The sequence below is a fragment of the Dendroctonus ponderosae genome, unplaced genomic scaffold (assembly GCF_020466585.1).
Source record: "Dendroctonus ponderosae isolate FM_Combo_2020 unplaced genomic scaffold, Dpon_F_20191213v2 Dpon_F_20191213_9, whole genome shotgun sequence".
NCBI lineage: Eukaryota > Metazoa > Arthropoda > Insecta > Coleoptera > Curculionidae > Dendroctonus > Dendroctonus ponderosae.
The window spans coordinates 8,496,340-8,511,812 of record NW_026019116.1 but is presented as its reverse complement, the minus strand read 5'-3'; the positions used below and the strand labels follow the sequence as shown (position 1 = coordinate 8,511,812).

Here is a 15,473-nt window from a genome sequence, read left to right as displayed (position 1 = left end):
TAACTCGGGATGATGGTGGCAGAGTGAAACTTTCAGAACTCATAAAAGGAGCTTGGATCTGTCCAATGAAGCTCCCATAAAGTTTTCCTGTCGGTTTGTGCTGGAGACACGAGTTTTCACACATTGATCGGCACTTTTGCAATCAGCACTATGGCATCTACGCATCTCTTTTGCTTCTAAAAATTTCAGTTTTCCAAACTTTGCCAGAATTATTTGCCAAAACAGTGGCGACGCTTGATCAGAATCATGTTGGCGCAAAATCCTTTTCCCATGTATCTTGATAGAGCAATAAACAGCGAAAACAAAAGAAAATCGCCCGTTCACGTACGTCATATTTATCTTTGAATATGTTTTTGTTTTCCTGATATCCCAACGAGGTTAAACGAATAAGGACATGTAAATTTACGAATCGCCATCAGTGCACTTGATGGATATGGTGTAGATTGGAAAATGGCCGCCACGTTGGCACCAATCAAAGTTCGGACGTGGATATGTCAAAACGTTGACAGTTGAATAAAGACGGGCCAGAAACTCGCCATTAGAGGTGCATAACCCTAATTAGATTTGTTAGGTGATTCAACAGCGACGAAAAAAAGGACCAATTTTTGTGTACATTTGCATCATCTCGAGCTGATAATGTTATTTTCGGACATTAAAAAGTACTTTTCCGTCCATTAGATGGTCGCTCAAATATTTGGTTGAGATAGTTAGCGCTCGGACAATCATTCATATCTCGGAAAATTAGGACAACGATGTTGATCTAAGCGTGCTCGGAATTGATGATTGTCTGCGATAAAGGCACAAGCCCGTTTCCGGATAAGTCTGTGCAATGTTTTGCCTGTCTGTCAGTTAATTCGACACAGTTTGGCATCGCAGCAGCCTCAGCGACCATGAACCGGTCCCCTATCATGACCATGTTGCTAAGCGATCAGCTGACGGGCTCCTATCACCCCCCCTGATCAGCTGTGCCCAATCGACAGCGTTGTCGAGTCTTGTAGTTTGTCTCGACTTTTCGGAAACCGAGAAATGGTTTAGCAATCTTCAAATTTGCTGCAAGGGGTGGTGGTGGTGGTAACTCGGTATCAATCGGTAATTTCGGATTAGAGTCGATTTTTGGGCCAAGATCGCGACCTTTGGGCGGTGACTGAACTGAACAATGGATCTAGTGGAGTGTTTTAAAGTTCTGAAGTTAAAGGGGTTTCCGGGGACGAAACGGAGGCGGAGACGCAAACAGGTAATTTAGTCGAGCAGAAGTTGGGGATTGTTTTAAACATCTGATTTTGGGAGTTGGAAAGTTTGAATGTGAACGTGCGCCTAGTGAGTTTCGAAATCCGCAGGTTTCTAGACCCATTTGTTCTTGGGATGCGAATTTTCAAACGTTGAGCTTCACTGTTACTCAGGGTAGGGACCGGTTCGAAACAAAATCTTCTGGGGTCCCTAATGATGGAGGCCAGTTTAAACGTGCAGTGTTTATAAAACAAGCATTGCTCTTTCCATTGAAGTTTTCCTTTGGTTAACAGCAGAAATCGACAGTTTTACCGTTTTTTACTTTTCCATCACGTAGCCCTACGGTGTTAACCTGAATTTGCGTGTGAAGTTTGATTTTCCAACCTAGTTGAACAGTTTTGCTTTAGAAAGAATAACCAGTGGCGAAAACTTCCTTTCAAATCCTCATGCTGATGGGTTTTGTATGAATTTTTCCGAAACGTTTGCGCAAGATTAGAGTCGGATTTTCCTTGAAGGATAAAATGATAGTTGGAAATTCGCTCCTCTATCGCGGATATGTATCGCTATTTTTTCTTTGTGTTGTGTGTGTGTGTGTGTGTCTTGGATGAGCGCTGCGTGGCAACGTTGCCAGATCTCACGCGGTTACCATTGACAACGGTGGCCCAGAGAAATTTCACTTTTGCTTATCGCCGGCTTGTCCGCGTTCGGTTCAGTAGGTTTTTAGTCTTAGATAGAAACTGCATCGGTCACGCTCATGAGGATGATGATGATGATGGCCAGCAAGTCCTAGTTTGTCTGATTTGTCCCGACTGGAACGATGAGCGAACAAAGGTGCGATTCCGGGTGATTTTTCCAGTGAGACGACAATTTTCCTAAAGCGAAGTGATTTTAACTGCCAAAGACAAACGAATTATTGTGCCAAAAAAACAGTGTCAAGAGGGCCTAGATCCGGATCCGGAAAGTTACTTTGTCAAAATTCCGGTGGCTAGGCAGCAGGTGGGGGGCGACCCCACTGAAGGAGCGCTAATGGGGCACGCACCCACCCAATCAGACAATGTAAGTTTTACCCCACTAATCTGCGTTTGCTGCCTTGTTATTGGCTCGATGTGGAAACTTGCCAAATTTAGAATAAATCCTGTTGATAAGGTCAATAAATAATTTGCCGATTATCGCTGTTATTTAACATAACACATGCATAATCGGAATAATGATGAAGACAAAAACACAGTGTTCTTGTTCTCTGCAAATCGGCGCCTTTTGCAACCAGCCGGCAACCGGGCGCATTGTTGTATTTATCAACAACGCGCCTTCATTAATATTAAAGACCCCACGGACCCTGAATATTAGAAAACTTAATCATTTATGCAAACGGTGCTTGGATGACGATTTTTATTACAAGTCGCTTGTTCTCGACGCCAGCTCGATTTCATAGGGACACTGAACCAAGAAGGCCCATTAGGCTGGGAACACACGAAACAAGCGAATGTTCTGCCTTGTCCAGCCACCGCTTAGCAACCAGGCAAATGCACATTTCGATGTACAAACAGCTTAAAATGAGAAAAACAACGCCAAGTTTATCGAAGACGGGGCGATAAGACCAGAAGAAAAACAAAGCAATTCATTGATGCGCCAGCCAATGGGTTGCAAGATGCGCCGCTGTTTGAATCGGGTCAAATAAGGCCGTGACGACTGTTTGCCTCAAAGGCGCAACTCCCGCCACGTCCACCACTATCTGTCAACTAAGGTCGCTTTACGTCAGTCATTAGCGGATAACCTAAACGTCCTCCAGCAGTACGAGCGCCATTATCATGCAGAGCGAATTGTCACCAGTTTAATAGAAAACAGTGTCCGGTGTAAATAAATTTGCGCAACCTTGAATGGTTTTTAAATTTATGCCATTCATTTAAATTCGAAATTGATTACGACAAATTTCGAGTTTTCTGCCTTTGCCTTAGTCAGATGACGCCATTCGGTCGCTTTTTTGCCGAATATGCGAAAACGTGTACTGATCGAAAGCAGTCAACGCGCATTAAACAGGTTTTTTTCGATTAAATTCATCATTTTCCTCACAATATCGCTGGCAATCAACCAAAGGGCCCTAACGTCACATGACAGACCACACACTTAACTCGGATGCGACAATGTCACTTTGTACTTAGTGACTTCAACTGTCAAGAATCTTTGAAAATTGCAAATCTGTCACCAAATGGCCTCCCAACTAACCCAATAAACTCGCACCAGTTGTCACAACCGGCTTGATTTATTCGATAAAAAATAAACTCGTGTTTTTTAATGGCTGAAATAGTTGGCTCTGAGAGCTAAAATTCCCATTATTTTTTTTATTTATTCGCCGATTCGTAAACATTTCGGTCCCAAACAGTGACTGACGTTCGTTGCCACGTGCAAAAAATTCTATTTTCCATAAGCCGCAACGTGCTAGAGAGAGAAACATGCCCCTTCCGGACGTCTCCGTTCATCGCACGCCGTTTAATGGCCAGGTACTAATCGGCGTGCGAATTTTTCGCCCATTTCCCATTGGTACCATCGCGCAAATTTTCTACATAAAGGTACTCAATCACGTAAGCATCTGCTAATCTTATCATCTCGATTCAAGGATGATAGTGTTGTTGCTAACAGACATTTCGGAGGCGACGTTTCCTGGAAAACAGCCGAATAGTTGCGGAAAAATGCCGCATTTTTATCTTGAACGTTTAAAAAGTTCGAACACTCGCTATTTCTTTTACACACCCGGTATGTTGCTCAGCCGAAGGGTTTCATTTTCCCAGTCAGTTATCGCGAACGCCCGGTACGGCGTGGATAAAGAGGATGGAGAGATATATCAAGTCCGGAATCAGATAGAGACAGAAGCACTGAAATCTTCTGTCTCGCGTCAAATGACTGGCCGAGCCTCTCGCTTGCACTCATAGACGTTTGCACGGAATATCGCTTGGCGTACAGGGTGTCCCAAACCAAAGCCCCATTTTTCTTAGGTGTGATTTAGTAACTGTTTGACAGATAATGGAAAATGTGTACACGTTTGCTGATATTTGTAGCGACACAGTTGTCACATTTTTTCTAGTGTCAGTGGCGTAGATTTTGGGGTTCGGTGAGCTTTTTTAGTATGCGTCACCAGGGTGAAGTGCCAGGAAATAACAACAACAACAACAACAACAACAGCAACTTAAAGCCTTTGATTGTCCCAGTTCAAGTCCATAATGGTATTCGGATTACTCAACAAGCCGTTTTTCCGTAAACAACCCGCGATTGTATGAATATTCAGTCATAAACTGTGCGCCTTTCACAATGTGGATTGGTGGGCAATCGGCCACTAAACGAACCAATCGGGTGTAACTTTGAGTGGACTCAGACAATGACACTGATAGGTGCAGTATTTTGACATTTTGGAGTGACAGAAACCGGCTGCTAGGTTAACCGCAACTTGACAACTCGGACTTTTTTCCTACACGGCCTTCTTGGATTATGTGGATCTTTACAAGTTAGTGACTTTTCTGAGAGCCATCCGCTTACTATAATATAAAGCGGTTTGATTCGAAACATGCTGGAAAAAATCGGGATTATTTGAAAGGTTTCTATTTTTATAATCGCGCTCAAGGGCGAAAAACACTCTTACAGCCAGAGAGCGAGCCTATCAATAATGTACGCTTTTATCGCAATCTTTTCTTTTGATGTGATTCAACCATCAGAGCTTTGGGTGATTTTCCGGTATGTTTGAAAGCATCCTGTTCACTTCGCAGCTTTTTCTCGCGTTCTTTATTTAAAGCATTCAGATGCCTTCTCACTTTGTCTGTTGATTGGAGGCATTGAAAGGTTTTCTAAGCGTTTTGGATTGAGACTGTGTTGTTTTTCGACGTTTTCCCTTATCACTTTTGAATGGTTAGAAATTTAGAAAAATGTCTAATCACAAAAAGACAGCTCTTGAGACGTTCTTCCGAAAAGGTTCTCATGGTTACTCACATATTTCTAACGGCTTTCGAGATGCAATGCCATTTTCGCTTCTAACTTTTTAAGGATTAGAAATTTCGAAAAAATGTCTACTTACAAAAATACAGTTCTTGAGACGCTCTTGTGAAAAGGATTTAATGACAAATCAGAATTTCGAACCGTTTTCAAGATAGAAGCTTTGAAACTTCGACGGTTCATTAAAAAGGGATATTTTGTATTCCAGCTTTTTAACGGTTAGAAATTTCTTTTAGTTCTAATTGGAAATAGACAGATGGAAAAGGTTCTAATGATTATTGAGTTAGTTTGAACCCTTTCGGAAATATTAAGGACTATTCAAGAATTACTCAAATAGTTTTTTCCTATTTTTGCTTGTATGTTTTTAAAGGTTCGAAATTTCCTTTGAAACCTCAGAGCTGTTTTTTACTACTCTTGAGACGCGGTTTCGAAAAGATCTTGACGATGGATTGAATATTTTTACTCGTTTCTGAGCTTTTGGCTTGTAGATCTTTAAAGATCAGGAATGTTGATAAAATCCTATTAGTAAAACTGATTGGATATTTCCACTCGTTTCTGAGATAAAGGGTGTTTTCCACATATTTTTGCTTCTATCTCTTTGAAGGTTAGAAGATGCGATAAAACCGATTTGGGCAAAGTGAGTCAACCGTTTGTAAACCTTCAGGCTCCTCACAAGGCGCGCAAAATTCGTATATCGATGTCTTGAAAAATACGCTCACAAACTTGATGAGGACCGATTTGACCCGGAAGTTTTGGGTGAAATTCACGGCATTCGCAATCCTGGAAACTGGATATGCAGGCCCCCCGGATCGATTTACTTTCGGTCTGGTTTAGTGCGGCAAATTGGGGTTGTGGAGGACCAAAGTGCATCCGTTGAGCCTCCTAGCAACTGAAGGTGTCCTTGACTAGTCTTGTTGTGATTAGTAATTAAGTCTCCTTATCACAGACTCCGCCATGTTGGGCTTAATTGGGTCGAACTCATTAAATGTGCAGTCAATGACTCCTTATCAATGTGTCCCAGGACAGGACTGATTGTTTTTGCCCCGATTCGTTTCGATCGCTGCCACTGTCCAGTTATTGTGGGGTGGGCCGAAGAAAGGGATTGTGGTTGATTGTGGACGGGATTAGGGCCTGGGGCCCGATGGGGTCGACTCCGGCCCTGATTAAACTCTAAATGTCTCATTTCGCTATAACGATTCTGTTTTGATAACGTGCAATAAGCTCTGTCTGTTATCGCGTCTCGTTATCTGGTTGTTATTTGTCTGGGCAATGTGTAACTATTGTTAGACCATCTCGAGTGTCGCTGTTTGTTTTTCGAGTGCCGCCATCGATTTTTAGGCCAACAATCATTTTTAATAACCCCCACACACTGCGATAAGACCAGATTTGAGAGGAAGAAACGCCCGCTACAAGACATTGGCGCTCGCTGTTAAATATCAACCGATGAAAATAGCAATAAGCCTTATTCTAATCTTGAATTCTTAATTATTTAGAACGTTGTTAACTTGTTTACGGTTTTATATATTCGCGCTGTTGCCGATGTTACACTGCGGAAAAAGCCTGTGTCATGTTGACTAACGGGTTACTGTCTTCCGATTGGGCACGGTTTCACTTTGGAATGAATTTTTAGAATGACAGGTAGAGCACGCGTTGTTTGGTTAAAGCGGACAAAGCCGCAGGCGATGGAGTTGCTATGACAATCGAATAACAATGGCCCTCATGATTGACATACACTTGACAGTCGCCTCTGTTTGTTGGCATTTGCTAGGGGAATGACAGGTTGAACGACGGTTTGTTGTTTAAACTCTGACAACGCCGGAGGCGATAGAGTTAAGATCTGTTGTGCGTGTGTGTATATTGTAAAGGTGCGTAGGTTTTATTGCCTGGTTCAAATAAATAAAGAGCTCGACCAGGCCTGAAAAATGATGGTGATTATTTTCGTAACACATTCGTCGGTTTTCGAATGGACAAACCTTGACGTTGTTCGGTATCATTGGTTATGTAACCTACCGGGGGACACAAAGTCATTGGTTGGTTATTGTTGATGATGATTGATATTAATCATCCCGAGTGGAAACCTGGGTAGTATCGTTTTTTGCACTAGCAAGGTGTTGGGTAGTTGAAGCTTTCAGGGGTTTGAAAAGTGCGCTTTCTTTGCTCAACGCAAAAATTCCTGATGAAGGTGGCGCATTGAAGCATGCAGCGTTTTTGCAGGGGGCTTTTCTCCATCCACTGCCATCGCCTGCAAGTATCTAGCTCTATGGGTTTTAGAGATATGCATGTTCAAACATACGTCTAACAAAACCGCTCACCGCTGACTGGTTTAAAACATTTCTCAAAACTCCCTGAAGATGGTGGCAAATTGAAACTTTCCGGGCTTGAAAAACCAACTCTGAACTTTTGACCAACTCCAAAAAGGCCAAAGAAAGGGAATGTTTTGCAATGCAAGTGGCGTCCAAAACCCATCCGATTATCAAACTTTTTAACAAAAAAAGCTAAGTTGAACAAACTCAGAGACTATATATCTGGGTGCGAAAAAATCCGAACCCAGATTAGAACTTTCTCGATGAAAATCTGGGTTAAGAGAATTATTAATAGAGTGCACTGGTTGGCCACATACATTGGCCGACACCATCAAAAGGTGTGCCCGAATGCGATCAATAATCAATTTTCCGTCGTTTTTTGCAGACTCACACGCTGTTTGTTGACGCCTTCCTGCAGAATAATCGGCTCGACCATGTGTCGCAGGTCATGGGCTACCATTCATCCTATTTGGAGCAGTTTCTCAAAACTCAAAACTACATCCTTAGAGGAGACGGTCCCCTACCGTTCGACTATCGGCATTTCATCGCTATTATGGTAAGATTTTGCTTTTATTGTTAATAAAACTTTTTTATTTCGGGCGCATTTCTGTAAACAGACAAGTCTGATTCGGCCTGGTTGTTCACTTATAGGCCTTCAAGCCTTCGGTGATTCTCGTGTATTTCGTCGAATCAGTCGGTTGTTTGGTGGTTGTTAAGGGGGCATTGTGCGTGATTTACTCCCTTGATTTTGAAAAAAAACCCGGGTTTTTTTGTTATTTTTTTGAAAAATTGCTGATTTTCTCAAAATGGAGGGTTTTCTTCGCGGGTTTCTTCAATTTTTCCCTGTTGAAGTGTGCGTTTAGCGAAAACAACGCAATTTTTCTGAACGGAGTTTGCTGACGTCTCCAGTGACAACCACGCGCGGCTGAAACGGCAAGCGCCTACTGTCATCAATCTCGGCCGAATATTGTTCACACTCTAGTGCTTATTTGGAGTTTTGAGGACATTTTGGAGGTTCTGGAAGCTAAAAAAGAAGGTACAATTGGACTTAATATACCAATAAGACTCGCGTTTAGAATATTGGAACCCGCAGAATATTTGTACAGGGTGTTTTACCAAAACTGTGGAGACGAAATTAAAGATTGATTTATTTTGCTGACTGAAGAAAACAAATTGATATGAAATTAAGCGTAAGAAACGGCCACCTTTAGCCATTGGGCAGTGATACAATGAAAGAATACACTTTGTTTACCCATGTTGTCGACTACCTACATGCATTGAATGGTTCGGAATGATTTGCGCTGCATTTCAATGATACAGTGACACGTGTAAGACCTATTTTTCCGGCTACAAGGTCAGACACGTGCCTCAAATGGCCCCGGTTTATTTTTTTTAACTTACCGACAGGCTGGTTTTGAGTGAAAAAAATTGATTTTTCCAGGCTGCCGGTCGGCACCAGTGCAGCTACTTGATCGCGCTCCAGAAGCAGGAGTTCCTGCTGCAGGGCGGCGATCAGAACTGGCTGAGGGGCCTCAAGTGCATACCTCAGAAGCTGCGCAACCTTTATGATATTAACAAGATCTTGGCCCATCGGCCTTGGCTGTTGCATACTTCTCATATTGAGGTAAGTCAGTTGGTAAGAAGCGACGTTTTTAACTGAGGAGTTTGCAATTGTTCCAGAAACTCACCAAGTGCGGCAAAGATTCGTGGTCGCTGGCTGAAGTGGTGCACGCCATCGTCATTCTCACTCACTTCCACTCGCTTTGTTCGTTCGTGTTCTCCTGTGGAGTTAACCAGGAACTGGACCATGCGGGCGGCTATGAGTACCCAGGCGGGCAACCCTCTAGGGAGAACCATGATGGAGGGCACACCGCGCACTCGGCTCTTAGGAGGCGAGGTAAGTCAACGTGAGGTTAGTTGGGGAAATTGGCATAAGCCAATCGGTTACAGAGCTGGACTGGACGGACACGTTGGGCGCCTGCCCGCCCTCCCCGACGGAACCGGAAGTCGGCATCACTACCCTCATGCAACGAATGAAAACGCTGTCGGAGCAAACTGAGGAGTGCACCCCGGTGGAGCTGGCGAAACGTTTCGAAAACATCGAAGTAAGGCGCTGCTGCTCATGTATTTAAGGCACGGTTTACATGGGGACATTTTCAGGTGCAGTCGGCGGAACTAGGCGTGGTCGGGCCAGAGCCCCAAGAAACCCCGGCCGATATCAGCTACTTTGTGGACGATCCGACCTTTCAGTACCAGGACTTTGCCAAGCGGGCCGAGAGCGACATTCACACGTTCCGCGTCCAGGACTATTCATGGGACGATCATGGCTACTCAACAGTCAACCGGCTGTATAACGACGTTGGCACGCTATTGGACTCGAAGTTTAAAACTGCCTACAATTTGACTTACAACACGATGGGCGGTCGGACTGATGTGGACACTTCGCGGTTTCGACGCGCCATTTGGAACTACATTCAGGTAGGGCTTGATGCGAAAACAACGACTTTTACTTGTAGAAGTACGAGGTTTTGGCGGGTGAAAATCCCCAGTAGAAGGGCAGATTGTAGGAGGGTTAGTTTGCTAGAGGGCTTTTGAATGCGACAAAAGGCCGTTCTTTTACAAGGGATTTTCACTGTCAATCAGGACTTTTTTAAAATGAGGGCAATTGTTTAGGCTTTGCTGGGCATTCGCCACGACGACTACGACTATGGCGAGATCAACGCTTTGGTGGAAAAGTCGCTCAAGAGCTTCATGAAAACGGCCTGCTGCTATCCGGAGCGCGTCACCAAGAAGGTCTACGATCGGGTGATGAGGGAGTTCGAACATAGCGAAAAGGTATTTGGACAGTCTTTCGCGCTCGATTTACATAGCCGTTGGACAACTCTCGAATATTCTGGTTCAATTGTATTTTGTCTAACGTCTAACTAATACGAAATAAACGATATGAACATTTCAAAATATAATAACAATTACACGCAGTCAGGAAAACAAATCGAAATTATTCAATCAATCAAGTACATACATTAATTTGGCTAAATAACTTTTGAAAATTATTTTCAGGTGCACGTGAACCTGATGGTTTTAGAGTCGCGTATGCAGGCCGAGCTCATCTACGCCCTTCGCACCGTCAACCGCTACATGACAATGTAACTAAGTTTGTTTTCGTATTCGTAAGTTTTTGTTCTTCTACCGAGTAATTGTATTTCATTTTTCGCTGATTATTATTAGCATTCGTTCGGTTAGGGGGTGGTGCGCAATAGTTGCGTGTCTTCCCCCCCGAATCGGGTGGTATTTGAAATTGTTCGTTTAGTTTTGACCATCCTGTACATAGATTTCGGTTGCCAAATTGTCTTGCTCGCATATACATTTGGTAGTTTTATGAAGCAAACCTGAGTTTGCCGGCCAGCCAGTATATGCTTGCAAACGGCAACCGAAAGGCGGGACACTGAGGTCCCATCAAAATCATAAATCCCTATATTATGTTACTGTATATATAATTTTAAAAGGCCTCAATTCGGCGCGTGAATATTTATACAGAGTGCGTAATGAGGCCGATTTGGAGACGCTCTTTGTACATAGTAATGTCGTTGTTAAAATGGGTGATAGGAGATGGCCTGGAATAATTGTTAAAACTGAAAGGAATCTTGACCTGTCGGTCGCCCCCTATCGCCCCACCATTATTATTACTATATATATTATGTTTATCACCTATTAATCGATTTAAAATATTTTATTACTATTTTGGAGCATGCTTATAATCATTTTTATAATGTAAATGATCTGGAGGAAATTTATTAAGTTTGTGGATGCCGTTTCAGCGACTTACACAAAATAGAAACAAACAAGGCTGAAATAATGGGGGGAAGAAAAAACGTTCTAGCGTTGAAATGGAGCGGGCCGCCTTACAAAGGCCCGCCCCATTTGGACAACACTTATCAGAACAATGCCATTTTTTAAATGTATTTATATAGTGTGTAAAAGTACAAAATTTCTCCGATTTGATTCAGATTCAGTTGCATTGACTTAACTGATGACGCCCATCTACTGTTTCTTTTGCTATTGCCTCATCCCTGTCCAGGGCGCTGTTTCATTGTGCCACATTTTTTATTGTTTTAGTACGAATAACACTTGATCTCATTTTGTTGTACACTGTTCGTGGTCGTGGCGCCTTATTGGGCACATTTCGGTAATTTAATCATTAAATCGTTTCCCCCCGCACACATAGTTATTGTCAATTTGATATAGCAAAAGAAACGGCGTGTTTTTTCGATAATTGAGGATCGATATTGTATAGTTTGGCTCCACTGGGCGGACTAGAAATTGCGGTTTGCAGTCCGCTCTGTTAGCAGATCGTGTGCAGGTTCAGTTATATCGCATCGATACGCTTCATATCTGACTGTGATATAGTTGAGGTACGACAGTGCAGTCGCTGTGAGTTGAATTTTAGTTGAGGCAAACTTAGAGCGACGCTGCCGTCGTACCTCGGAGGCGTCGACCCGATTGATGGCAAAACAACAAGGCGGATGGGGTCCGAGATGGGCCCTCCCCTATTTTGTGATATTTATATTATTATCAATGTGATCGTGTGAATAGTTTTTTAGGACGTGTTTTTAAATTTGACGTCCGATATTCGCCTCGACAAACTGCCAAACCCGATTTTGTTTGTGCGGGCGAATGCCGGCGCCTGAAAGCTGACCGGAATACTTATTTGCTATAAAGATCGAAAGAGTACAGAGAATTATTATTAATTTTTTGATGTTTTTAACCGTTAGACTGCTAGTGAGACGTTAATATAATAATACACGCTAAGTTAAGTGGAAAAGTGTGAGAAATCAATATAGTTTTTGAAATTTATGCCTGAACGACTTTGGTTTTAGGTGTAATCCTGCGCTGTCGCTCCATTCCTTCTTCAGTCCTTAACAATCACAGTCCTGCACCAAAGGGCCTTCAGCTGCTGAACCTCCACATTCAAGAACACAATTAATGAGCGGGTTTGTTGCCTTTATTCTCTTTTTTATTGAACAAACTACAGCGGATATTTTGGTTTGGCAACTGATTTTGTCCAGTTCAATCTGCGACTAGTCGATTGCTTAACGCCACTGGAAATCAAATAACCAGCCAAAGATGTGCAAACCATTTATTTTTTGTCCAAGATCACTTACATCGATAAAATCCGCAGGTATTTACTAGCCTTTGACGTTAACAGATCCATATACTGCCAAACTGACTCCAGTATGTGCGCTCACGCCTGCAAGCCTTCCCATTAAGATATTTATGGTGGTCAGATGTTTCGGTGGGACTTTCAACTTGACTCCGCTGCACAATTCGATCAAGGCTGTAAGCCAACAAAGAAACACAGTTTATACAGCATTGCCCAGATACGAACAGTCCTTAGGGCCTACCTAAAACCCGTGTCCTAAACAGAGGATACGTATTAATGAGAACTTTGAACGCAGTGCCGCCGGTAGCAACCGTTGAATACGCCCCTTTGACCGCTCGGACAACAGCGGCAACCCCCGGAATGGTTTCTAGGCCCTGCTGCAAGTCCCTAGTCAACAGATCCAGGTTGATGCCCTTGTTTCCAATTAGGACGGCTTTTAGTCCGCCTCCAACGGCAACTATGATGTGGCTGCTAATGCCGATGCCAAACACCGTCAATAACCAGGCCTGTAATGCGGCATCGGCTCAGAACGAGTTGCGCTGGTCTGAGCCAGAGGCTTACCCCAATGGCACCGTTGAAGTTGCAAATCAAGATAAATGTAAGGGTGGGAATGGTCACTTTTAGAGGGTGTCCTAAAAGGACCAGCACTGAAACAACCAATTGGAGCAGTTTGGGGCCTCCAGCAGCCACTCCGGCTGATAGTTTAAAGATAATGGTGCCAATGGTGACGCCCCCTGAAAGGCCGGTAGCAATAAAGCAGGCAAAATGGACGAAATCGCCACTAACTGTACGTCCAGCTGCCCCCAATCAGGGCGCTGATGACGACAACCAGCTCATTGAGTGATGATGAAGCATCCACGCGCTCAATCACCAATAGCAAGCCGCGAAGCGAATCCCTCAGGACCTGGGTGAGGTCGGCTTTGATGTAATGGCCGGAATTGCCCACGAACTGGACAAGGAGGTTGAGGAAAACCTCCACTATGACGCTGTTGTCGGTCAATCCAACTAGGTTGGACAAGACCTAGCAAATTGAGAAGGTTTAGGTACAAACCCTGCGCTGCGCTAGCAAATATTGGCATACCGCTAGTAAACCGTTGATACCAACGTGGGCATTGCCGCCCAATAGGGCAATCAGACTCAAGGCGCTTTGCGGGCTGCTGAGGAGCGGCCCCAGGGCGGATCCGACGTCAACGTTGCGTCCAATCCCCAACAGGAGATCGGCTAGGAGAATCAGGGCGTTGGAGGCGCCAAGAAGGGCCGACCAACTCAACAGTACACCAGCTGCGACCAGGGCCTCCAGCGATCCTGGATAAACTTGCTCTTTTCTTCGTTTATCCCATCATTAGGGACTTACCATAAGCTTTGACGATGACAGTTTCTATGCCAATCAGCGTGTTTAAAAGGGCGGCGATGTCCAGAGGGATGCCAATCACCTCTGAGCCGATCAGCTAAAAAATGTTTGAGGTCGTAGATTGGTTCTACTCAGCTCAAAGGGACTCACTGCAAGCAGCCCGCTCAAATTCCCCTTTAACAGCCGAAGTATTCCGGTGCTGATGGGCAAAACAGCCCTCAACCCTGCGGTGACGTCTTGCGCGGTGGCAAGCCCATAGTTGATCACCAGCCTACTCACGATTCTGTTGATTTCACTGATGATGGCCTTTGGGACGTTCTTGGTGGCGAATCGAAGAGCTGCAAGCGAAATGAGGACCATTCAAGGCCTAAGAAAGGGTTGCTGATGCCACTCACCCCCTGGATTGGACAGGAGGGCCTGAAGGCCACCCTGCAAGTTTCGGATGTAAAGGTCGATGGTGGCTTTGGAGGCAAGCCAGAGGCCACTGGATACGTAAACTCCTGTTAGGGTGGACAGGTTTATGGCCACTCCCGCGCCGGTGTTGCCGTTCAGTAATACGGCAATCTGATTGGAGGCGTCGATTGCAAGGGCGGCGTTCGAGGAGAGATTGGCCAAGATGAGCACTTGTTCTACAGCTTGGACGGTGATTCCAAAAGTGAAATTCAGGGTTTCAGTGGCCGTACACGACTGAAAATCCATGAAGAGGACTGAAGGCTGTAGAGCAAAAGTCGCTTACCAGTTCGCAGATATCGGGATATGCGCCCTTTTCAAGTCTTCTAGAGTAACGAAAGCCAACTGGCGCCGCCCCCTTAGCTCGGAGTTCTGGGAAAAAACGGTCAATCACGTTTGGTTAACGAATTGGCACAGTGGTGCCTAAATTACCATGGGCGAAGGTGCTGGCCAGGAGGGCACAAAACAGAAAAGAATAGACCTTTTGGTTCATTTTAGAATTTGTTATGATGGTTCGTCCATGCATTGGGCCATTATTTATAGTCGTTATCGGAAACTTTGCAGGAATGTCCATTCAAGGAAAATGCTAAATTTATCAGGGAATTCCTAAAAAGACATATTTCGAATCGTTGTCGTGGCTAATTTAAGTCGCCACTGCTTGAGGCCCAAAACCTCTTCCACAACTAAGAAAATCTTTAGTTTTTTTGCCACATAGTGAGCTTTATTGAGTCTGCGGTGTTTATAGTTTAATTGAATTGGGAAAACGGTGTAATTTTTCCAGCAAATCCGCAAATTTTACCAGAAAATCCGCGAACTTTTCCATGGAAATGTACGCACTCGCAGTCGACCTTCGTTCAAGTCAACAATAAGTCATTTAACATAATTTGCTTTGAATGACGAGTAAGCGCAATTTCGACATAGCTTATGGTTTATGCAGTTTTCTCCTCGAATATGATGGCTTCATTTTTAGGCTTGGCTTTCATCCGAAATAATTATTTCGGAT

General features: G+C 43.9%; 3 protein-coding genes across 4 annotated transcripts in view; 2 read left to right on the top strand and 1 right to left on the bottom strand.

The window, feature by feature from the left end:
- LOC109538872 (sestrin homolog) overlaps window positions 1-12,362 on the top strand; it is a 25,542-nt gene extending 13,180 nt beyond the window's left edge. Inside the window, exons 5-11 of the mRNA XM_019906295.2 lie at window positions 7,894-8,064; window positions 8,950-9,132; window positions 9,189-9,405; window positions 9,459-9,613; window positions 9,669-9,986; window positions 10,182-10,343; window positions 10,569-12,362. Coding sequence (XP_019761854.2) covers window positions 7,894-8,064; window positions 8,950-9,132; window positions 9,189-9,405; window positions 9,459-9,613; window positions 9,669-9,986; window positions 10,182-10,343; window positions 10,569-10,658 — 1,296 coding nt within the window. The 3' untranslated portion in view covers window positions 10,659-12,362. The remainder of the gene's footprint in view (window positions 1-7,893; window positions 8,065-8,949; window positions 9,133-9,188; window positions 9,406-9,458; window positions 9,614-9,668; window positions 9,987-10,181; window positions 10,344-10,568) is intronic.
- Window positions 12,363-12,412: 50 nt separating this feature from the next.
- LOC109538875 (beta-alanine transporter) overlaps window positions 12,413-15,473 on the top strand; it is a 17,627-nt gene continuing 14,566 nt past the window's right edge. Inside the window, exon 1 of the mRNA XM_019906300.2 lies at window positions 12,413-12,499. Coding sequence (XP_019761859.2) covers window positions 12,492-12,499 — 8 coding nt within the window. The 5' untranslated portion in view covers window positions 12,413-12,491. The remainder of the gene's footprint in view (window positions 12,500-15,473) is intronic.
- Window positions 12,495-15,250, bottom strand: LOC109538873. 2 transcript variants are annotated; one of them, XM_048669661.1, is made up of 11 exons: window positions 14,903-15,059; window positions 14,757-14,842; window positions 14,416-14,707; window positions 14,171-14,358; window positions 14,024-14,117; window positions 13,751-13,974; window positions 13,456-13,690; window positions 13,231-13,403; window positions 12,911-13,175; window positions 12,671-12,843; window positions 12,495-12,607 (listed from the first exon to the last, which is right to left on the bottom strand). In XM_048669661.1, exons 1-10 carry the CDS (start codon window positions 15,042-15,044, stop codon window positions 12,695-12,697), a joined length of 1,848 nt encoding a protein of 615 aa, XP_048525618.1. In that variant the 5' UTR covers window positions 15,045-15,059; the 3' UTR covers window positions 12,495-12,607; window positions 12,671-12,694. The 2 variants fall into 2 exon arrangements, with proteins under 2 accessions (XP_048525618.1, XP_019761855.2); XM_019906296.2 differs by having other exon boundaries at window positions 12,495-12,843; window positions 14,903-15,250.